This window comes from Bombina bombina, chromosome 4 (genome assembly GCF_027579735.1).
Source record: "Bombina bombina isolate aBomBom1 chromosome 4, aBomBom1.pri, whole genome shotgun sequence".
NCBI lineage: Eukaryota > Metazoa > Chordata > Amphibia > Anura > Bombinatoridae > Bombina > Bombina bombina.
In genome coordinates this window covers 186,984,681-187,009,196 of record NC_069502.1, presented here as the reverse complement: position 1 = coordinate 187,009,196, position 24,516 = coordinate 186,984,681, and the positions used below count along the sequence as shown (strand labels likewise).

General features: G+C 41.8%; 1 protein-coding gene across 2 annotated transcripts in view; it reads right to left on the bottom strand.

Moving 5' to 3' along the window:
* Positions 1 to 24,516, bottom strand: part of RNASEH1 (ribonuclease H1) — a 166,750-nt gene that overhangs the window by 105,964 nt on the left and 36,270 nt on the right. For both annotated transcript variants that reach the window (XM_053709725.1, XM_053709724.1), the window contains exon 4: positions 16,656 to 16,817. In XM_053709725.1, coding sequence (XP_053565700.1) covers positions 16,656 to 16,817 — 162 coding nt within the window. The remainder of the gene's footprint in view (positions 1 to 16,655; positions 16,818 to 24,516) is intronic.

The window sequence follows — 24,516 nt, the reverse complement described above, 5'->3', positions numbered from 1 at the left end:
CTTAACGGAAGTGGCCAAGGTTGGCAACTGGACATCCGAACAAGATCTGCATATCAAAACCCGAGTGGCCATGCTGGAGCCACCAGCAACACAAACGATTGTTCCTGCATGATTTTGGAAATCACTCTTGGAAGAAGAACTAGAGGCGGGAAGATGTAAGCAGGATGATAATTCCATGGAATGGTTAGCGCAGCCACCGTTTCCGCCTGAACATCCCTGGACCTGGACAGGTATCTGGGAAGTTTCTTGTTTAGGCGAGAGGCCATCAGATCTATCTCTGGAAGACCCCACATCTGAACAATCTGAGAAAACACATCTGGATGGAGAGACCACTCTCCTGGATGTAAAGTCTGACGACTGAGATAATCTAATCCGCTTCCCAATTGTCTACACCTGGGATATGCACCGCAAAGATTAGACAGGAGCTGGATTCCGCCCAAGCAAGTATCCGAGATACTTCTTTCATGGCTTGAGGACTGTGAGTCCCACCCTGATGATTGACATATGCCACAGTTGTGATATTGTCTGTCTGGAAGCAAATGAACGGTTCTCTCTTCAACAGAGGCCAAAACTGAAGAGCTCTGAAAATTGCACGGAGTTCTAAAATATTGATTGGTAATCTCATCTCTTGAGATTTCCAAAGCCCTTGAGCAGTCAGAGATCCCCAAACAGCTCCCCAACCCGAAAAACTTGCATCTGTAGTTATCAGTCCAGGTTGGTCGAACAAAAGAACCCCTTGAACTAAACGTTGGTGATTTACATCGTACATTGGGATTTAAGGATATTAATTGTGATATCTTTGCATAATCCCTGCACCATTGATTTAGCATACCAAAGCTGGAGAGGTCTCATGTGAAAACGAGCAAAAGGAATTGCGTCCGATGCTGCAGTCATGAGGCCTAAAACTTCCATGCACATAGCCACTGAAGGGAATGACTGAGACTGAAGGTGCCGACAAGCTGCAACCAATTTCAAGCGTCTCTTGTCTGTTAGAGACAGAGTCATGGATACTGAATCTATCTGGAAACCTAAAAAGGTGACCCTTGTCTGTGGAATCAAAGAACTTTTTGGTAAATTGATCCTCCAACCATGTTTTTCGAAGACATGAGATTCTGCAGAACGTAAAGACTGAGCTAGTACCAAGATATCGTCCAAATAAGGAAACACTGCAATACCCTGTTCTCTGATTACAGAGAGTAGGGCACCTAGAACCTTTGAAAAGATTCTTGGAGCCGTTGCTAGGCCAAATGGAAGAGCAACAAATTGGTAATGATTGTCTAGAAAAGAGAATCTCAGGAACTGATAATGTTCTGGATGAATCGGAATATGAAGGTATGCATCCTGCAAGTCTATTGTAGACATATAATGTCCTTGCTGAACAAAAGGCAGAATAGTCTTTATAGTCACCATCTTGAAAGTTGGTACTCTTACATAATGATTCAAAATTTTCAGATCCAGAACTGGTCTTAATGAATTTTCCTTCTTTGGGACAATGAATAGATTTGAATAAAACCCCAGTCCTTGTTCCTGAAAAGGACCTGGCATGATTACCCCTGAAGACTCAAGGTCTGAAACACACTTCAGGAAAGCCTGAGCTTTTACTGGATTTGCTGGGATACGTGAGAGAAAAAAAAAAAAAAAAAAAACTCTTCTCACAGGAGGTCTTACTCTGAATCCTATTCGATACCCTCGAGAGACAATGCTCTGAATCCATTGATTTTGGACAGAATTTATCCAAAAATCCTTGAAAAACCTTAATCTGCCCCCTACCAGCTGAGCTGGAATGAGGGCCGTACCTTCATGCGGATTTAGGGGCTGACCTTTGGTTTCTTAAATGGCTTGGATTTATTCCAATTTGAGGAAGGCTTCCAATTGGAAACAGATTCCTTGGGGGAAGGATTAGATTTTTGTTCCTTGTTCTGATGAAAGGAACGAAAACGGTTAGAAGCCTTAGATTTACCCTTAGGTTTTTTTATCCTGAGGCAGAAAAACTCCCTTTCCCCCCAGCAACAGTTGAAATAATAGAATCCAGCTGAGAACCAAATAAATTATTACCTTGGAAAGAAAGAGATAGTAATCTAAATTTAGATGTCATATCAGCATTCCAAGATTTAAGCCACAAAGCTCTTCTAGCTAAAATAGCTAAAGACATGGATCTAACATCAATTTTGATAATATCAAAAATGGCATCACAAATAAAATGATTAGCATGTTGCAGTAAACGAATAATGCTAGATACATCAGAATCCAATTCTTGTTGCGCTAAATTCTCCAACCAGAAAGTTGATGCAGCCGAAACATCAACCAAAGAAATTGCAGGTCTGAGAAGATGACCTGAATATAAATAGGCTTTCCTTAGATAAGATTCAAGCTTCCTATCTAAAGGATCCTTAAAGGAAGTACTATCTTCCATAGGAATAGTGGTACGTTTAGCAAGAGTAGAAATAGCCCCATCAACTTTGGGGATTTTTCCCCCAAAACTCTATAGAATTTGCTGGTAAAGAATACAATTTTTTAAACCTTGAAGAAGGAATAAAAGAAGTACCTGGCTTATTCCATTCCTTAGAAATCATATCAGAAATAGCTTCAGGAATAGGAAAAACCCCTGGAGAAACCACAGGAGGTTTAAAAACAGCATTTAAAAGTTTATTAGACTGAACGTCAATAGGACTGGTTACCTCAATATCCAAAGTAATTAACACTTGTTTTAATAAAGAACGCATATACTCTATTTTAAATAAATAAGTAGATTTGTCAGTGTCAATGTCTGAGGAAGGATCTTCTGTATCAGATAGATCCTCATCAGAGGAGGATAAATTATTATGTTATTGGTCATTTGAAATTTCATCAACTGAATGAGAAGTTTTAAAAGACCTTTTACGTTTATTAGAAGGTGGAAATGCAGACAAAGCCTTCTGAATAGAATCAGTAACAACTTCTATTCATAGGTATATCATGTACATTAGAAGTTGAAGGAACTACAACTGGCAATGTACTATTACTGATGGACACACTATCTGCATGTAAAAGTTTATCATGACAACTATTACAAATGACATTCGGAGAAATAATTTCCACAATCTTACAACAAATGCACTTTGGTAGAACCGATGTCAGGCAGCAAAGTTCCAGCAGTTACTTCTGAGGCAGGATCAGATTGAGACATCTTGCAAAATGTAAAAGAAAAAAAACATATAAAGCAAAATGATCAATTTCCTTATGAGACAGTTTCAGGAAAGGGAAAAAATGCCAATAGCATAGCCCTCTGACAGAGAAAAAGGCAAGAGGCAAACATCAATGAAGTATTGAAATAATGAAAAAGTTTGGCGCCAAGTATGACGCACAACCTAACTGAAAATCTTTTGGCGCCAACAATAACCGTAAATGACAGACTCGCGTCACCAATGACGCAACCGTGTGTAAGGCTTTGGCATCAACTACGACGCCGGAAATGACAAAGTTGTGTCACGGACATATTTTTGTTGCCAAAAAAATTATTGCGCCAAAAATTACGCAATAAAGTCTAGCATTTGGCGCACCCGCGGGCCTAATACCGCCCGCAATTTGCAAGAAAAAGTAGTCCGTTAGAAAAAGAGACTAAACCCCAGGTAAGAAAAAAAATTCTTAAAATGTTATTTTCCCCAAATATGAAACAGACAGTCTGCAGAAGGAAATACATGAACCTGACTCATGGCAAATATAAGTACAATACATATATTTAGAACTTTATATAAATGCATAAAGTGCCAAACCATAGCTGGGGTGCCGTAAGTAATAAAAAACATACTTACCAAAAGACACCCATCCACATATAGCAGATTGCCAAACCAGTACTGAAACAGTTATCAGTAGAGGTAATGGTAAATTTAGAGTATATCGTCGATCTGAAAAGGGAGGTAGGAGATGAATCTCTACGACCGATAACAGAGAAGCTATGAAATAGATCTCCCGTGAGGAAAACCACTGCATTCAAAAGGTGATACTCCCTTCACATACCTCTGACATTTGCTGTACTCTGAGAGGAATCATGCTTCAAAATACTGAGAAGCGCATGTCAAAGTAGAAATCTTAGCACAAACTTACTTCACCACCTGCATAGGAGGCAAAGTTTGTAAAACTGAATTGTGGGTGTGGTGAGGGGTGTATTTATAGGCATTTTGAGGTTTGGGAAACTTTGCCCCTCCTGGTAGGAATGTATATCCCATACGTCGCTAGCTCATGGACTCTTGCCAATTACATGAAAGAAATAAGGCTCAACAATCAGAGTGCCAGGCCTAATTTGAGGCGAGATGATGCCATGGATCAGTTCACCCCAAATGTTTCTCCCCTTTAAATTGTTTACAATGATCCATTACACCTGCTGGCGTTTATTAAAGTAGCTCCTTTACCCCTATTTTGGCATTTGAAGTAGCTGATTTAGTTTGTAGTATCCCCACCTATAGTAAAAGTTTGTATACTTAAGTCTCAGCTATTGAATAGCCTAAGTAAACACAGCCAGCAGAAGAAATTAAACTCACAGTGTGGGGTGCAGGATAGTTAAGTAATAAAATGATAATTTTCCATTGTTCTTTAAGTATTGAGCTTTGGTTTTCCAGACAAATATAAGATGAGGAAGCAAGTGTGTGTACACAAAGTGATAACATAATGAGATCTGATATTACCTGAAGCTCAACCCATTGTAATAGGCTGTGGTTTAAAAGCACAAAACCAGCAAATTCATATACACAAACCTGAAAATACAATTTCTCCTACATTTTATACTCTGCAGCTGGTATAACAAGTCATTGACAATACATTAATATAAAAACAATTTTACAGTGCACTGTCCCTTTAAATATAACCCAATTATATATATATGCATTAAAAAAGGAATTAGAGGAACATGAATCCCATTTTTTTTATTCAGAGCATACAACTTTAAACAACTTTCCAATGTACTTCTATTATCTATTTACTTCACAATCTTGGTTATCCTTTGTTTAGAAGCATACCTAGGTCGGCTCTAGGACAGCAATGCACTACTGGGAGCTAGCTGCTGATTGGTGGATGCCGTGGACTCATCGTGTCAAAAAAGAAATAAAATTTATCAGGTAAGCATAAATTTTCTTTTCTTTTTTAAGACACGATGAGTCCACGGATCATCTTAATTACTAATGGCATTCAATACCCAAGCTAGAGTACACAAATGATACGGGAGGGACAAGACAGGGAACCTAAACGGAAGGCACCACTGCTTGAAGAACCTTTCTCCCAAAGGCGGCCTCAGCTGAGACAGAAGTCAAACTTTGAAAAAGTGTGAAGAGAGGACCAAGTTGCAGCCCTGCAAATCTGTTCCACAGAAGCTTCATTTTTGAATGCCCATGAGGAAGCAACAGCCCTCATGGAATGAGCTGTAACTCTCTCTGGAGGCTGCTGTCCAGCAGTCTCATATGCCAAACGTAAGATACTCTTCAGCCAAAAAGAAAGATAAAAGTAGCCATAGCTTACTGTCCCTTGTATTTTCCTGAGAAAACCACAAACAAAGAAGAAGACTGACGACAGTCCTTAGTCGCCTGCAGGTAAAACTTTAAAGCACAGACCACGACCAAATTGAACAGAAGTCTTTCCTTCTGAGAAAAAGGATTAGGACACAAGAAAAGAACAACAATCTCCTGATTAACGTTCCGATCAGGAACAACCTTAGGAAGAAATCCTAATTTAGTACGTAAACTACCTTATCTGAATGGAAATAAGATAAGGAGACTCATACTGAAATGCCAAGAGCTCAAACACTCTCCGAGCAGAAGAAATAGCAACAAGAAATAAAACTTTCTAAGATAATAACTCAATTTCTAAAGCAAAGAATAGGCTCAAACGGAGCCCCTTGAAGAACTCTGAAAACTAAATTCAGACTCCATGGTGGAGTAACTGGTATGAACACAGGCCTGACAAAATGATTGTACGTCTGGGACATCTACCAGACGTTTGTGTAACAAAATACATTTGTGTAACAAAATAGGGAAAAACAGAGGGGTTTTTTTACCCGTTAGGGAACTTGACGATAAACCTTCCTCCAAACCCTCTTGGAGAAGACAAAAATTCTAGGAATCCTATCTACTCCATGAGTAGCCCATGGATTCACACTAATAGAGATATTTACGCCATATCTTATGATAAATTGAACAGTAACAGGCTTTCGAGCATGAATCATGGTCACAATGACCAAGTCAGAAAAACCCTGCTTGGATAATAACAAGTGTTCAATCTCCAAACAGTCAGTTTCAGATAAACCAGATTTGGGTGAAGGAGGGGCCCTATAATTAGAAGGTCCTTCCACAACGGAAGTCTCCAAGGTGGCAGAGATGGCATGTCCACCAGATCTGCATACGAAATCCTACAAGGCGAAGTCGGTGCTATGAGGATCACCGAAGCCCTCTCCGGCTTGATTCGAGCAATGGTCCGAGGAAGAAAAGCAAACGGAGGAAAAGGCTGGAGAACACTTCCGGATGGAGTTCCCACTCCCCTGGATGAAAGGACTGCCTGCTCAGGAAATCCGCCTTCTAACTGTCTCAGCCCTGGGATGTGGCTCGCCAACTGGCAGCAAGAATGGGCCTCCGCCCACTGAATTATTTTGGATACCTCTGTCATCGCTAAGGAAATCCTCGTTCCTCCCTGATAATTGATGTAAGCCACTAACGACATTTTGATCGACTGGAACCTGATAAACTGGACCAAGGCTAACTGAGGCCAGGCCAGAAGAACAGTGTAGATCGCTCTCAGCTCCAGAATGTTTATAGGAAGAACAGACTCTGGCTGAATCCAAACCCCCTGAGTCCTTAGGGAGCCCCAGACTGCTCCCCACCCTAGAAGGCTGGCGTCTGTTGTCCCAATCACCCAAGATGGCCTGCGAAAGCTGGTTCCCCGGAAGAGATGATCCAGAGACAACCACCATTGAAGAGAATCCTTTGTCTCCTGCTCCAGTAGTACTTGAGGAGACAAATCTGTATAATCTCCGATCCATTGCCTGAGCATGCATAACTGCAGAGGTCTGAAATGGAACCAAGCAAACGGGATGAGGTCCATTACCACCATCAGCCCTATTACCTCCGTGCACTGAGCCACTGAAAGGCCGAGGAGTGGACTGAAGGACTAGACAAGTATTGATAAGCTCCGATCTCCTGACATCCTGTCAGAAAAATCTCATGAATATGCAATCCATTATGACTCCCAGAGAGATACCCTTGTGCATGGGACAAAGGAACTCCTTTCCAAATTTACCTTCCACCCGAGAAATCGCAGCAAGGATAACCCCATGTCCGCAAGAAATCTTACTCGCTGTAAGGATGATGCCTGGACTATGATGACGTCCAGATAGGGCATCATAAATTGACCCTCTTGGATCAAGGGAAAAATGGAACGAATTGTTTCCATATAGAAGGACGGTACACTTAGAAATTTGTTTAGACTCTTGATATCTAAAAGGTGGATTGAAGATTCCCTCCTTTTTTGGGGACCACAACCCGAATGGGATACAAAACCCAGACCCTGTACCTGTATTGGAACTGAAACAATCACTCCCAGGCCTGAGAGGTCTCCTACGCAGTGAAAGAACGCCTCTCCCTTTGTCTGATCTATGGATAATCCTAAAAGCAGAAAACTGCCTCTGGGAGGAAAACTTTTGAACTCCAAATTGTATCCCTGGGACACTACCTGCTATTGCCCAGGGAACCTGAACATCTCGAAACCAAGATTGAACGAAGACGGAAAGTTTGCCCCTACAAGATCCGATCCCGGATCGGGATCATGTACCTCCTGCTGTCTTTGATTTAACAGCAGGCTATTTTATTTTTATTTTATTTATTTTTTCTTTGAAATTCTTCAAATTGCAAAAGAGATTATTACCGTCAAACCAGGTTCCAACAAGGTCTTCCCCTTGTAAGGAATCGCTAAAAGTTTAGAAAGAGCATACATCCGTAGAACAAGGCTCTAACCATAAGGCTCTGTGAGCTGGGACAGAGAAACCTATACTCCCTGATAACTTGAAGGGAAGAATTTGAAATAAAAGGAAGTAGCCCATTTGAAAGCTTTTATCCTGTCCTGGATTTTATCCATGGGAGTTTCTGGCTTAGTAGCATCAGACAACACGTCAAACCAATATGCCGTTGCACTAGTGATGGTAAAGTACACAGCTGGTTGCCATTATAAACCCTGGTGTACATCCCTTTTCTAATTTTTTGGTCATAGGACCTGTGAAAAAACCCAACTATCCTCTAGGGGTATAGTAGTTCTCTTAGTAAGCTGAAAACTACTCCTAGTTGAGTCGGCTATGGAAAACATCTTTTCAAATATAGGGAATGCGGTCTCTTTCATTCCTTATAACTTACTGGACGCACTAGGAAAGAGTACACCAGTAGCGTTCAAGCTAGAAAACCAACCTCAGGATCAAATAAAATATTATTCATCTGAGTATGAGAAAATTCTCTCTCAGATAATCCTGAAGTATCTTCTTCTTTCAAGTAACAGGGAAGAACCATTCGGAATAGCAACTACTGAATCAATCACCCTAAATGATTGAAAATAATTCATCTAGTAATGATTTCTACCACGTGGGAAGAACGTAAAACGCATGAAATGCAGAGCAACTCCGAGAGGAAGCGCAGGGCACTGCATGTGGGCCATAAAAATGTGTGGGACACTATAGGAGAAATTGTGGCATAAATTGACCATTGTCAACAGACTCCTAAACAGTAAAAACCTTAGAAGAAGGAGTAGGTCCAAAAAAAAGTTAAAAAGAATTTACTAAAAATTGACACATAAAAAAACGTTACTGTCTCTTTAAATCTTAAAAAAAACATAATTTATGCTTACCTGATAAATTTATTTCTCTTGTAGTGTAGTCAGTCCACGGGTCATCCATTACTTATGGAATATATCTCTTCCTAACAGGAAGCTGCAAGAGGATCACCCAGCAGAGCTTGCTACATAGCTCCTCCCCTCACATGTCATATTCAGTCATTCGACCAAAGCAGACGAGAAAGGAGAAACCATAGGGTGCAGTGGTGACTGGAGTTTAATTAAAATTTAGGTCTGCCTTAAAGACAGGGCGGGCCGTGGACTGACTACACTACAAGAGAAATAAATTTATCAGGTAAGCATAAATTATGTTTTCTCTTGTTAAGTGTAGTCAGTCCACGGGTCATCCATTACTTATGGAATACCAATACCAAAGCTAAAGTACACGGATGAAGGGAGGGACAAGGCAGGAACATTAAACAGAATGAACCACTGCGTGAAGTACCTTTCTCCAAAAAATAGCCTCCGAAGAAGCAAAAGTGTCAAATTTGTAAAATTTTGAAAAGGTGTGAAGCGAAGACCAAGTCGCAGCCTTGCAAATCTGTTCAACAGAGGCCTCATTTTTAAAGGCCCAGGTGGAAGCCACATCTCTAGTAGAATGAGCTGTAATCCTTCCAGCAGTCTCATAGGCTAAACGTATTATGCTACGAAGCCAAAAAGAGAGAGAGGTAGCCAAAGCCTTTTGACCTCTTCTCTGTCCAGAGTAAACGACAAACAGGGAAGAAGTTTGACGAAAATCTTTAGTTGCCTGCAAATAGAACTTCAGGGCACGGACTACGTCCAAATTATGCAAAAGTCGTTCCTTCTTTGAAGAAGGGTTAGGACACAGTGATGGAACAACAATCTCTTGATTGATATTCCTGTTAGTAACTACCTTAGGTAAGAACCCAGGTTTAGTACGCAGAACTACCTTGTCTGAATGAAAAATCAGATAAGGAGAATCACAATGTAAGGCAGATAACTCAGAGACTCTTCGAGCTGAGGAAATAGCCATCAAAAACAAAACCTTCCAGGATAACAGCTTGATATCAATGGAATGAAGGGGTTCAAATGGAACGCCTTGAAGAACATTAAGAACTAAGTTTAAGCTCCACGGCGGAGCAACAGTCTTAAACACAGGCTTAATCCTAGTTAAAGCCTGACAAAAAACCTGAACGTCTGGAACTTCAGCCAGACGTTTGTGTAGAAGAATAGACAGAGCAGAAATCTGTCCCTTTAACGAACTAGCAGATAAGCCCTTTTCTAAACCCTCTTGTAGAAAGGACAATATCCTAGGAATCCTAACCTTACTCCATGAGTAACTCTTGGATTCGCACCAATATAAATATTTACGCCATATCTTATGGTAAATTTTTATGGTAACAGGCTTCCTAGCCTGTATTAAGGTATCAATAACCTACTCCGAGAAGCCACGCTTTGATAGAATCAAGCGTTCAATCTCCATGCAGTCAGCCTCAGAGAAATTAGATTTGGATGGTTGAAAGGACCCTGAATTAGAAGGTCCTGTCTCAGAGGTAGAGACCACGGTGGACAGGACGACATGTCCACTAGGTCTGCATACCAGGTCCTGCGTGGCCACGCAGGCGCTATCAGAATCACCGAAGCTCTCTCCTGTTTGATCTTGGCAATCAAACGAGGAAGCATCGGGAATGGTGGAAACACATAAGCCATGTTGAAGACCCAAGGGGCTGTCAGAGCATCTATCAGCACCGCTCCCGGGTCCCTGGACCTGGATCCGTAACAAGGAAGCTTGGCGTTCTGGCGAGACGCCATGAGATCCAGATCTGGTTTGCCCCAACGAAGAATCAGTTGAGCAAAGACCTCCGGATGAAGTTCCCACTCCCCCGGATGAAAAGTCTGGCGACTTAGAAAATCCACCTCCCAGTTCTCTACGCCTGGGATGTAAATCGCTGACAGGTGGCAAGAGTGAGACTCTGCCCAGCGAATTATCTTTGAGACTTCCAACATCGCTAGGGAACTTCTGGTTCCCCCTTGATGGTTGATGTAAGCCACAGTCGTGATGTTGTCCGACTGAAATCTGATGAACCTCAGAGTTGCTAACTGAGGCCAAGCTAGGAGAGCATTGAATATTGCTCTTAATTCCAGAATATTTATTGGGAGTAGTTTCTCCTCCTGAGTCCATAATCCCTGAGCTTTCAGGGAGTTCCAGACTGCGCCCCAGCCTAGAAGGCTGGCGTCTGTTGTTACAATCATCCAATCTGGCCTGCGAAAGGTCATCCCCTTGGACAGATGTGGCCGAGAGAGCCACCATAGAAGAGAATCTCTGGTCTCTTGATCCAGACTTAGTAGGGGGGACAAATCTGAGTAATCCCCGTTCCACTGACTTAGCATGCACAATTGCAGCGGTCTGAGATGCAGGCGCGCAAATGGTACTATGTCCATTGCCGCTACCATTAAGCCGATTACTTCCATGCACTGAGCTACTGACGGGTATGGAATGGAATGAAGGACACGGCAAGCATTTAGAAGTTTTGATAACCTGGCCTCTGTCAGGTAAATTTTCATCTCTACAGAATCTATAAGAGTCCCTAGAAAGGGAACTCTTGTAAGTGGTAATAGAGAACTCTTTTCCACGTTCACCTTCCACCCATGCGACCTCAGAAATGCCAGAACTATCTCTGTGAAAACTTGACGCTTGTATCAGAATGTCGTCTAGGTACGGAGTCACCGCTATGCCTCGCGGTCTTAGTACCGCCAGAAGTGAGCCCAGAACTTTTGTAAAGATTCTTGGAGCCGTAGCTAATCCGAAGGGAAGAGCTACAAACTGGTAATGCCTGTCTAGGAAAGCAAATCTTAGGTACCGATAATGATCCTTGTGAATCGGTATGTGAAGGTAGGCATCCTTTAAATCCACTGTGGTCATGTACTGACCCTCTTGGATCATGGGAAGGATGGTTCGAATAGTTTCCATTTTGAATGATGGAACTCTTAGAAATTTGTTTAGGATTTTTAAGTCCAAGATTGGTCTGAAGGTTCCCTCTTTCTTGGGAACCACAAATAGATTTGAATAGAATCCCTGCCCGTGTTCCGTCCGCGGAACTGGGTGGATCACCCCCATTAGTAAAAGGTCTTGTACACAGCGTAGAAACGCCTCTTTCTTTATTTGGTTTGCTGATAACCTTGAAAGATGAAATCTCCCTCGTGGAGGAGAAGTTTTGAAGTCCAGGAGATATCCCTGAGATATGATCTCCAACGCCCAGGGATCCTGGACATCTCTTGCCCAAGCCTGGGCGAAGAGAGAAAGTCTGCCCCCCACTAGATCCGTTTCCGGATAGGGGGCCCTCTCTTCATGCTGTCTTGGGGGCAGCAGCAGGTTTCTTGGCCTGCTTGCCCTTGTTCCAGGACTGGTTAACTTTCCAGCCCTGCCTGTAACGAGCAACAGCTCCTTCCTGTTTTGGAGCGGAGGAAGTTGATGCTGCTCCAGCCTTGAAGTTACGAAAGGCACGAAAATTAGACTGTTTGGCCTTTGATTTGGCCCTGTCCTGAGGTAGAGCATGGCCCTTACCTCCCGTAATGTCAGCTATAATTTCTTTCAAGCCGGGCCCGAATAAGGTCTGCCCTTTGAAAGGAATATTAAGCAATTTAGATTTAGAAGTCACGTCAGCTGACCAGGATTTAAGCCATAGCGCTCTGCCGTAAGTTTGGTTAAATGTACGACGGCATCAGAAACAAATGCGTTAGCTAGCTTAAGTGCTTTAAGCTTGTTCATAATTTCATCCAATGGAGCTGTGCGAATGGCCTCTTCCAGAGACTCAAACCAGAATGCCGCCGCAGCAGTGACAGGCGCAATGCATGCAAGGGGCTGTAAGATAAAACCTTGTTGAACAAACATTTTCTTAAGGTAACCCTCTAATTTCTTATCCATTGGATCTGAAAAGGCACAACTATCCTCCACCGGGATAGTGGTACCCTTAGCTAAAGTAGAAACTGCTCCCTCCACCTTAGGGACCGTCTGCCATAAGTCTCGTGTGGTGGCGTCTATAGGAAACATTTTCCTAAATATGGGAGGAGGGGAAAAGGGCACACCAGGTCTATCCCACTCCTTGCTAATAATCTCTGTAAGCCTTTTAGGTATAGGGAACAAGTCAGTACACACCGGTACCGCATAGTATCTATCCAACCTACATAATTTTTCTGGAATTGCAACCGTGTTACAATCATTCAGAGCCGCAAAACCTCCCCTAGCAATATGCGGAGGTTCTCAAGCTTAAATTTAAAATTAGAAATCTCTGAATCCAGTCTCCCTGGATCAGATCCGTCACCCACAGAATGAAGCTCTCCGTCTTCACGTTCTGCAAACTGTGACGCAGTATCTGACATGGCTCTCACCTCATCCGCACGCTCTGTCCTTAACCCAGAGCTTTCGCGCTTGCCTCTTAATTCTGGCAATTTAGATAATACTTCTGTCATAACAGTAGCCATGTCTTGCAAAGTGATTTGTAAGGGCCTCCCTGATGTACTTGGCGCCACAAAATCACGCACCTCCTGAGCGGGAGGCGAAGGTACTGACACGTGAGGAGAGTTAGTCGGCATAACTTCCCCCTCGTTGTCTGGTGATAATTTCTTTACATGTAAAGATTGACTTTTATTTAAAGTAGCATCAATGCAATTAGTACATAAATTTCTATTGGGCTCCACATTGGCCTTTAAACATAGTGAACAAAGAGATTCATCTGTGTCAGACATGTTTAAACAGACTAGCAATGAGACTAGCAAGCTTGGAAATACTTTTCTAAATAAATTTACAAGCAATATAAAAAAACGCTACTGTGCCTTTAAGAAGCACAAAAAGCTGTCACAGTTGAAATAACAATGAACCAAAATAGTTATAGCAACCAATTTTTCACAGTAAATGTATTAAGTTAGCAAAGGATTGCACCCACCAGCAAATGGATGATTAACCCCTTAATACCCAAAAACGGATTAACAATTTAATAATTAACGTTTTTCTCACAGTCAAAACACACTGTCACAGGTCTGCTGTGACTGATTACCTCCCTCAAAATGAATTTTGAAGACCCCTGAGCTCTCTAGAGACGATCTGGATCATGGAGGATGAAGTAGACAGATTGTGACTGAATTTTTACTGCGCAAAAAAGCGCTAAAATAGGCCCCTCCCACTCATATTACAACAGTGGGGAAGCTCAGATAACTGTTTCTATGCAGAAAACAAAGATGGCCATGTGGTAAAAATCATGCCCCAATAAGTTTTATCACCAAGTACCTCACAAAAAACGATTAACATGCCAGTAAACGTTTTAAACATACATTTGAAAAGTTATGAATTGTTATTAATAAGCCTGCTACCAGTCGCTTTTACTGCAGTTAAGGCTCATACATTATTTCAATATTAACAGTATTTTCAGAGTCAATTCCATTCCTTAGAAAAATACATTCAGTGTACACACACTCATCAGCCTAATACCAGTCGCTATCACTGCATTTAAGGCTGAACTTACTTTACATTGGTATCAGCAGTATTTTCTCAGTCAATTCCATTCCTCAGAAAAATAATTACTGCACATACCTCATTTGCAGGGGGGCCCTGCATACTATTCCCCTTCTCTGAAGTTACCTCACTCCTCAGATGAGAACAGCCAGTGGATCTTAGTTACGTCTGCTAAGATCATAGAAAACGCAGGCAGATTCTTCTTCTAATGCTGCCTGAGAATAAACAGCACACTCCGGTGCCATTTAAAATAACAAACTTTTGATTGTAGAAATAAACTAAGTTAAAAAACACCACAGACCTCTCACAGCGACCTATCTAGTTAGGCTGCAAGAGAATGACTGAATATGACATGTGAGGGGAGGAGCTATGTAGCAAGCTCTGCTGGGTGATCCTCTTGCAGCTTCCTGTTAGGAAGAGATATATTCCATAAGTAATGGATGACCCGTGGACTGACTACACTTAACAAGAGAAAGTAACCTTGATTTATGTGTGCTCTTGTACCATCCTAAGTCACAAAGGATGAATTAAATAAACAAACAACTGAAAATCTGTTAATAAAATTAACAGATAAAAAAATGTTACTGCCTCTTTCAATTTTAAACTTTAACTTTTTCTTTTTGCGTGCAGGAATGAGTTAGATTAACAAGCAAATATTGTAGCACCTACTTACACCTCAGATATTATGCTGAGGTGCCCATTTAAATGCATAAAGTATATGTAACATCCGTATTCACATTTTTGATCACTTAAAATTTGAATCTCCTAGAGATACTGTGACTTTAAATAGTAAAAGTAACTCTATTAACACATACAGAGATATTGTGGACAAGGGATCACAAATTTGTAAGCTAAAATGGTAAAATAAAATACTTTATTTTAGGGAAGAATAATGCTTTACCCCATAAGTGAAAAAACCCCAGACCTCAGCTCAGCTTTGCTGAGGCATGTGTCTACCAACGGGTAGGAAAGTACAAATAGTAGGCATCCAGACTTCACAAGAATACCCTCTTAACACGAAAAGTGAAGCCTCTCTGCAGCGTGACAAAATGCTGCAGAGGAGACCCACCGTCACTGGCCGTTACATCGGGCTCAGAGCTATAAGAGAAACAAGCACGCAATGTCACATAGTCTGTATCCGCCCATCATGGGCGTAACAAGTAAACTATTGGGTTGTGTTAGAAAAAAGCGTGCAATGTCGCGTAGGCCATCGTGGGCGTAACAAGAAAATCTCCCGGCGGCTAAAACTCTAAGAAATAGAGCCATCGGGAGAAGTAACTGCATGGCTGTTTCAAATTCAGACCTCCCGGTGGCTAGTCAATGCACAAGGAGCTGTTAGTGAGAATAAACTTACAAGCTAGGTGCGCAATAGAAATAAACCTCCCGGTCTGCTAGCAATACAGAAAAGCCGTAGGGAGCAGGGCATTGTCAGTTCATAACAAGACTAGCTGTGCAGTAAAACTAAACCTCCCGGTCGGCTCTTGAATAAAAATAAAGCCGTTGGGAGTTGCTAACCTGACACACCACACATAAGAGCCACTTCTCCACGTCCCCAGTGCCTGCAAAACTGCCCTATGACTTATGACTTGTGTCCACAGTTTTTTTTTAAATATTAAAGTGCCAATTTTTTTCTGTGTAAAAACCCCAGAAATAAAAGTTAGCACTTACCTTAGAAGTCTGCCCGGCAGTAAGGCAGTCCACCCGGCTTGTGAGGTCCTCCTGGGCTGTGGAAATAAAAAGTACTGAGTAATTTCTCCCTCAAACTTTCACAAACAGGGCAGCATAAATGTATGGGGGGCGCAGTGAGAATTATGTCCCACAAGTTCCCATTGCTCTAAAGCCACCAAAAGCTCTACTGAGGAGACTGATATGGACTACGGCTACACCCTAGAACAAAGCAGCACAATCTTGCACTACTTTAAAAATAATATACTCTTGATTGAAGAATCTAAACACCTCACTTTACATCTTCCTATCACTAATGTAGGCAAAGAGAATGACTGGAGTGGGAGGAAAGGGAGGAGCTATTTAACAACTCTGCTGTGGTGCTCTTTGCCTCCTCCTGCTGACCAGGAGGTGAATATCCCATTAGTAATTAAGATGATCCGTGGACTCATTGTGTCTTAAAAAAGAAATTGTAAGCTCTATCTGAATCATGAAAGAAAAATGTTGGTTTTCATATTCCTTTAAATGTCTAATTAAACATACTTTAATTATTTTGATAGGATAATAGGTAGACTAGTCAGGCTATAAAAACAGCTTGTTCTAAAATGAAGCGATATCACTCATTTAAGCATTTTCATTTTAAATATAGAAATAATACTATTTATGCTTGAAATTGATTCCAACATACCCATGTACTTAAATGATTCACTGTTTAAAGAGCAGATGTCTATCAGCTTAGTTCGCTTGCCAGAGGGTTGTGATGCCTGAGGAAGTGGTCGCTTGGCTCTGTACAAGGGTTTTGCATTTTCTGCTTTTACTTTTTCTGTAGAGACACTCGGCACACAACTACCTAAGGAAAAGAAAAACAATAATTTTGGTAATATTAGTTGCATAATTTTAAATGATGATTTTTTTTCCATTTATATACCTGTAAATCGATAAAAAAATTGTTTTTTTGTTTTTTTTAAATCAGTTTGTTGTAAATTTAAAATCAGATTTTTTGACGTTGAAGAGAATTTTTTTTTTTTTAAATAAAATGCTTTCTGATGAAAACAAATCTAAAAAGATAGTTTTCTTTTTAACCCAAAAGTATCGTTGGTGGCCTAGTGGGCGGCACTCCCAGTTAGGGGTAGACCGTTTATCGGTGCGGCTGATTTATTAGGGCAGATATTTGGAATTTCTGAAATAATCGTTATCGGCCATAAACCTACCGATAATACCAATATGGAGCAAATTAAAATAAATTTAGCTCTGTGTACTTCAGGGAAACTATGTAGTTTTAAGTGACACCAATAATCTATAGCACATATAAGCTAGACATAGCATAGTATCTAATAATAAAAAGCACTGATAACAGAGTGGAAGCCCAGGTGTTCCTGGGAGCGCAGTTACCAACTACCATACCCCCAATGGCAGGCCTGTAGATGGACTTGCATAAAACAAACATATATGATTTGTGAAATGGAAAATGTGATCTTTAACGTGAAAGTCAATCCTAGCGTTTTTGATACGTAATGTAGAAAGCTCCTTTATTTGTTCAACCGATCGCCGTTCTGAGCTGCTAACGAAGCCCAAGGGGCGCCAAGACGGATTTACTGCACGGCTATTGGCTAAGAGGTGAAAACGTCACCTCTCAAGCAAAACAGCGATCTGCCATGGGCTTCCTTAGCAGCTCAGAACAGCGATCGGTTGAAACAAATAAAGGAACTTTCTACATGAAGTATCTTATACTTCATGAATGAAAGTCCCCTTTATTTTGTTTCAATAGTCAATCCTAACGTTTCAAAAAAGCTAGGATTGACTTTCACTTAAAACTACATAGTTTCCCTGAAGTACACAGAGCTAAATTACTTTTGATCTGCTCATAGGGGGTCAGCAATATATAAAACAGAATTTATGCTTACCTGATAAATTACTTTCTCCAACGGTGTGTCCGGTCCACGGTGTTATCCTTACTTGTGGGATATTCTCTTCCCCAACAGGAAATGGCAAAGAGTCCCAGCAAAGCTGGCCATATAGTCCCTCCTAGGCTCCGCCCACCCCAGTCATTCGACCGACGGACAGGAGGAAATATATATAGGAGAAATCATATGATACCGTGGTGACTGTAGTTAGAGAAAATAATTCATCAGACCTGATTAAAAAACCAGAGCGGGCCGTGGACCGGACACACCGTTGGAGAAAGTAATTTATCAGGTAAGCATAAATTCTGTTTTCTCCAACATTGGTGTGTCCGGTCCACGGCGTCATCCTTACTTGTGGGAACCAATACCAAAGCTTTAGGACACGGATGAAGGGAGGGAGCAAATCAGGTTACCTAAACGGAAGGTACCACAGCTTGCAAAACCTTTCTCCCAAAAATAGCCTCCGAAGAAGCAAAAGTATCAAATTTGTAAAATTTGGCAAAAGTGTGCAGTGAAGACCAAGTCGCTGCCTTACATATCTGGTCAACAGAAGCCTCGTTCTTGAAGGCCCATGTGGAAGCCACAGCCCTAGTGGAGTGAGCTGTGATTCTTTCAGGAGGCTGCCGTCCGGCAGTCTCATAAGCCAATCGGATGATGCTTTTAAGCCAAAAGGAAAGAGAGGTAGAAGTCGCTTTTTGACCTCTCCTTTTACCAGAATAAACAACAAACAAGGAAGATGTTTGTCTGAAATCTTTTGTAGCCTCTAAATAGAATTTTAGAGCACGGACTACGTCCAAATTGTGTAACAAACGTTCCTTCTTTGAAACTGGATTCGGACACAAAGAAGGTACAACTATCTCCTGGTTAATATTTTTGTTAGAAACAACCTTAGGAAGAAAACCAGGCTTAGTACGCAAAACCACCTTATCTGCATGGAACACCAGATAGGGCGGAGAACACTGCAGAGCAGATAACTCAGAAACTCTTCTAGCAGAAGAAATTGCAACCAAAAACAAAACTTTCTAAGATAGTAACTTAATATCTATGGAATGTAAAGGTTCAAACGGAACCCCTTGAAGAACTGAAAGAACTAGATTTAGACTCCAGGGGGGAGTCAAAGGTCTGTAAACAGGCTTGATCCTAACCAGAGCCTGAACAAATGCTTGAACATCTGGCACAGCTGCCAGTCTTTTGTGTAGTAAGACAGATAAAGCAGAGATCTGTCCCTTTAGAGAACTTGCAGATAATCCTTTCTCCAAACCTTCTTGTAGAAAGGAGAGAATCTTAGGAATTTTTATCTTATCCCATGGGAATCCTTTGGATTCACACAAACAGATATATTTTTTCCATATTTTATGGTAAATATCTTTCTAGTTACCGGTTTTCTGGCCTGAACCAGAGTATCTATCACAGAATCTGAAAACCCACGCTTCGATAGAATCAAGCGTTCAATCTCCAAGCCGTCAGCTGGAGGGAGATCAGATTTGGATGTTCGAATGGACCCTGAACAAGAAGGTCCTGTCTCAAAAGGTAGCTTCCATGGTGGAGCCGATGACATATTCACCAGGTCTGCATACCAAGTCCTGCGTGGCCACGCAGGAGCTATCAAGATCACCAAGGCCCTCTCCTGATTGATCCTGGCTACCAGCCTGGGAATGAGAGGAAACGGTGGAAATACATAAGCTAGGTTGAAGGTCCAAGGTGCTACTAGTGCATCTACTAGAGTCGCCTTGGGATCCCTGGATCTGGACCCGTAGCAAGGAACCTTGAAGTTCTGACAAGACGCCATCAGATCCATGTCTGGAATGCCCCATAATTGAGTTATTTGGGCAAAGATCTCCGGATGGAGTTCCCACTCCCCTGGATGGAATGTCTGACGACTCAGAAAATCCGCCTCCCAGTTTTCCACACCTGGGATGTGGATCGCAGACAGGTGGCAGGAGTGATCCTCCGCCCATTGAATTATTTTGGTCACTTCTTTCATCGCCAGGTAACTCCTTGTTCCCCCCTGATGATTGATATACGCAACGGTCGTCATGTTGTCTGATTGGAACCTTATGAATCTGGCCTTTGCTAGTTGAGGCCAAGCCCTGAGAGCATTGAATATCGCTCTCAGTTCCAGAATGTTTAACGGGAGAAGAGACTCTTCCCGAGACCATAGACCCTGAGCTTTTAGGGATTCCCAGACCGCGCCCCAGCCCACTAGACTGGCGTCGGTCGTGACAATGACCCACTCTGGTCTGCGGAAGCTCATTCCCTGGGACAGATGGTCCAGGGTCAGCCACCAACGGAGTGAATCTCTGGTCTTCTGATCTACTTGGATCATTCCTTGTTCCTTTATTGGAACTGGGTGTATCACTCCCATCTTTAACAGGTCTTCTACACAAAGTAAGAATGCCTGTCTCTTTATTTGGTTTGAGGATAAGTGAGACATGTGGAACCTCCCCCTTGGGGGTAGTTCCTTGAATTCCAGGAGATAACCCTGAGAAACTATTTCTAGTGCCCAGGGATCCTGAACATCTCTTGCCCAAGCCTGAGCAAAGAGAGAGAGTCTGCCCCCCACTAGATCCGGTCCCGGATCGGGGGCTACTCCTTCATGCTGTTTTGTTAGCAGCGGCAGGCTTCTTGGCCTGCTTACCCTTGTTCCAGCCTTGCATCGGTTTCCAGGCTGGTTTGGGTTGTGAGGCATTACCCTCTTGCTTAGAGGATGCAGAATTAGAGGCCGGTCCGTTCCTGAAATTGCGAAAGGGACGAAAATTAGACTTATTTTTAGCCTTGAAAGACCTATCTTGTGGAAGGGCGTGGCCCTTTCCCCCAGTGATGTCTGAAATAATCTCTTTCAATTCTGGTCCAAATAGAGTTTTACCTTTGAAAGGGATGTTAAGCAATTTTGTCTTGGATGACACATCCGCTGACCAAGACTTTAGCCAAAGCGCTCTGCGCGCCACGATAGCAAACCCTGAATTTTTCGCCGCTAATCTAGCTAATTGCAAAGCGGCATCTAAAATAAAAGAGTTAGCCAATTTAAGTGCGTGAACTCTGTCCATAACCTCCTCATATGGAGTCTCTCTACTGAGCGACTTTTCTAGTTCCTCGAACCAGAACCACGCTGCTGTAGTGACAGGAACAATGCACGAAATTGGTTGTAGAAGGTAACCTTGCTGTACAAAAATCTTTTTAAGCAAACCTTGTAATATTTTATCCATAGGATCTTTGAAAGCACAACTATCTTCGATAGGAATAGTAGTGCATTTGTTTAGAGTAGAAACTGCCCCCTCGACCTTAGGGACTGTCTGCCATAAGTCCTTTCTGGGGTCGACCATAGGAAATAATTTCTTAAATATAGGGGGGGGGAACAAAAGGTATGCCGGGCTTTTCCCACTCCTTATTTACTATGTCCACCACCCGCTTGGGTATAGGAAAAGCGTCGGGGTGCACCGGAACCTCTAGGAACTTGTCCATCTTGCATAATTTCTCTGGAATGACCAAGTTGTCACAATCATCCAGAGTAGATAACACCTCCTTAAGCAGTGCGCGGAGATGTTCTAATTTAAAATTTAAATGTCACAACATCAGGTTCAGCTTGTTGAGAAATCTTTCCTGAATCTGAAATTTCTCCATCTGACAAAACCTCCCTCATGGCCCCTTCAGATTGGTGTGAGGGTATGACAGAACAATTATCATTAGCGCCCTCCTGCTCTTCAGTGTTTAAAACAGAGCAATCGCGCTTTCTCTGATAAGTAGGCATTTTGGATAAAATATTTGCTATGGAGTTATCCATTACAGCCGTTAATTGTTGCATGGTAATAAGCATTGGCGCACTAGATGTACTAGGGGCCTCCTGCATGGGCAAAACTGGTGTAGACACAGTAGGAGATGATGTAGTATCATGTTTACTCCCCTCATCTGAGGAATTATCTTGGGCAATTTCATTATCTGTGGCAGTACTGTCCTTACTTTGTTTGGACACTATGGCACAATTATCACATAAATTTAAATGGGGAGACACATTGGCTTTCATACATATAGAACATAGCTTATCTGAAGGCACAGACATGTTAAACAGGCTTAAACTTGTCAACAAAGCACAAAAAACGTTTTAAAACAAAACCGTTACTGTCTCTTTAAATTTTAAACAGAAAACACTTTATTACTGAATATGTGAAAAAGTATGAAGGAATTGTTCAAAAATTACCAAAATTTCACCAGTGTCTTAAAGCATTAATAGTATTGCACACCAAATTTCAGAGCTTTAACCCTTAAAATAACGGAACCGGAGCCGTTTATAAATTTAACCCCTATACAGTCCCAGCTATAGTCTTTGCTGAGACCCAACCACTTCTAGAAGCTTTTCCAGCAATTTTTAGATCCTCACACATGCATCTGCATGCCCTGCTCTCAAAAAACAACTGCGCAGTAATGGCGCGAAAATGAGGCTCAGTCTATAACTAGGAAGGCCCCCTGACTGGAAAAGGTGTCTAACACAGTGCCTGCCGTTTAATAAACGTTCCCAAAGTTTATAAATGCAAATTGTCAGCATAAATATGAATAAAATGCCCAAATAAAGCAATCGATTTAGCCCATAAGAATGTCTACCAGTTTTTTAGCCCATAATAAGCCCTTTATTCTGTTTGTTTGACTAAGAAAATGGCTTACCGGTCCCCATGAGGGGAAATGACAGCCTTCCAGCAGTTACTTCATCTCAACAGTCCTATGTGGAAACAGCAATCGATTTTAGTTACTGTCTGCTAAAATCATCTTCCTCTCACAAACAGAAATCTTCATCCTTTTCTGTTTCAGAGTAAATAGTACATACCGGCACTATTTTAAAATAAAAAACACTTGATAGAAGAATAAAAACTACATTTAAACACCAAAAAACTCTTAACCATCTCCGTGGAGATGTTGCCTGTGCAACGGCAAAGAGAATGACTGGGGTGGGCGAAGCCTAGGAGGGACTATATGGCCAGCTTTGCTGGGACTCTTTGCCATTTCCTGTTGGGGAAGAGAATATCCCACAAGTAAGGATGACGCTGTGGACCGGACACACCAATGTTGGAGAAAATCAATCTGCTTGCTAATTGCTGTCAGAAAAAGAACATTTGTTGCATTCTGATAAAAATAAAAAAAAACATAATTTATGCTTACCTGATAAATTCCTTTCTTCTGTTGTGTGATCAGTCCACGGGTCATCATTACTTCTGGGATATAACTCCTCCCCAACAGGAAATGCAAGAGGATTCACCCAGCAGAGCTGCATATAGCTCCTCCCCTCTACGTCAGTCCCAGTCATTCGACCAAGAATCAACGAGAAAGGAGTAACCAAGGGTGAAGTGGTGACTGGAGTATAATTTAAAAGATATTTACCTGCCTTAAAACAGGGCGGGCCGTGGACTGATCACACAACAGAAGAAAGGAATTTATCAGGTAAGCATAAATTATGTTTTCTTCTGTTATGTGTGATCAGTCCACGGGTCATCATTACTTCTGGGATACCAATACCAAAGCAAAAGTACACGGATGACGGGAGGGATAGGCAGGCTCATTATACAGAAGGAACCACTGCCTGAAGAACCTTTCTCCCAAAAATAGCCTCCGAAGAAGCAAAAGTGTCAAATTTGTAAAATTTGGAAAAAGTATGAAGCGAAGACCAAGTTGCAGCCTTGCAAATCTGTTCAACAGAGGCCTCATTCTTAAAGGCCCAAGTGGAAGCCACAGCTCTAGTGGAATGAGCTGTAATTCTTTCAGGAGGCTGCTGTCCAGCAGTCTCATAGGCTAAACGTATTATGCTACGAAGCCAAAAAGAGAGAGAGGTAGCAGAAGCTTTTTGACCTCTCCTCTGTCCAGAGTAAACGACAAACAAGGAAGAAGTTTGGCGAAAATCTTTAGTTGCCTGCAAGTAGAACTTGAGGGCACGAACTACATCCAGATTGTGTAAAAGACGTTCCTTCTTTGAAGAAGGATTTGGACACAAGGATGGGACAACAATCTCTTGATTGATGTTCCTGTTAGTGACTACCTTAGGTAAGAACCCAGGTTTAGTACGCAGAACTACCTTGTCTGAGTGAAAAATCAGATAAGGGGAATCACAATGTAAGGCTGATAACTCAGAGACTCTTCGAGCCGAGGAAATAGCCATTAAAAACAGAACTTTCCAAGATAACATTTTTATATCAATGGAATGAAGGGGTTCAAACGGAACACCCTGTAAAACGTTAAGAACTAAGTTTAAACTCCATGGTGGAGCAACAGCTTTAAACACAGGCTTGATCCTAGCTAAAGCCTGACAAAAGGACTGGACGTCTGGATTTTCTGACAGACGTCTGTGTAACAAGATGGACAGAGCTGAAATCTGTCCCTTTAATGAACTAGCTGATAAACCCTTTTCTAAACCTTCTTGTAGAAAAGACAATATCCTAGCGATCCTAACCTTACTCCAGGAGTAACCTTTGGATTCGCACCAGTATAGGTATTTCCGCCATATTTTATGGTAAATCCTTCTGGTAACAGGCTTCCTAGCCTGAATCAGGGTATCAATAACCGACTCAGAAAAACCACGTTTTGATAAAATCAAGCGTTCAATTTCCAAGCAGTCAGCTTCAGAGAAGTTAGATTTTGATGTTTGAATGGACCCTGTATCAGAAG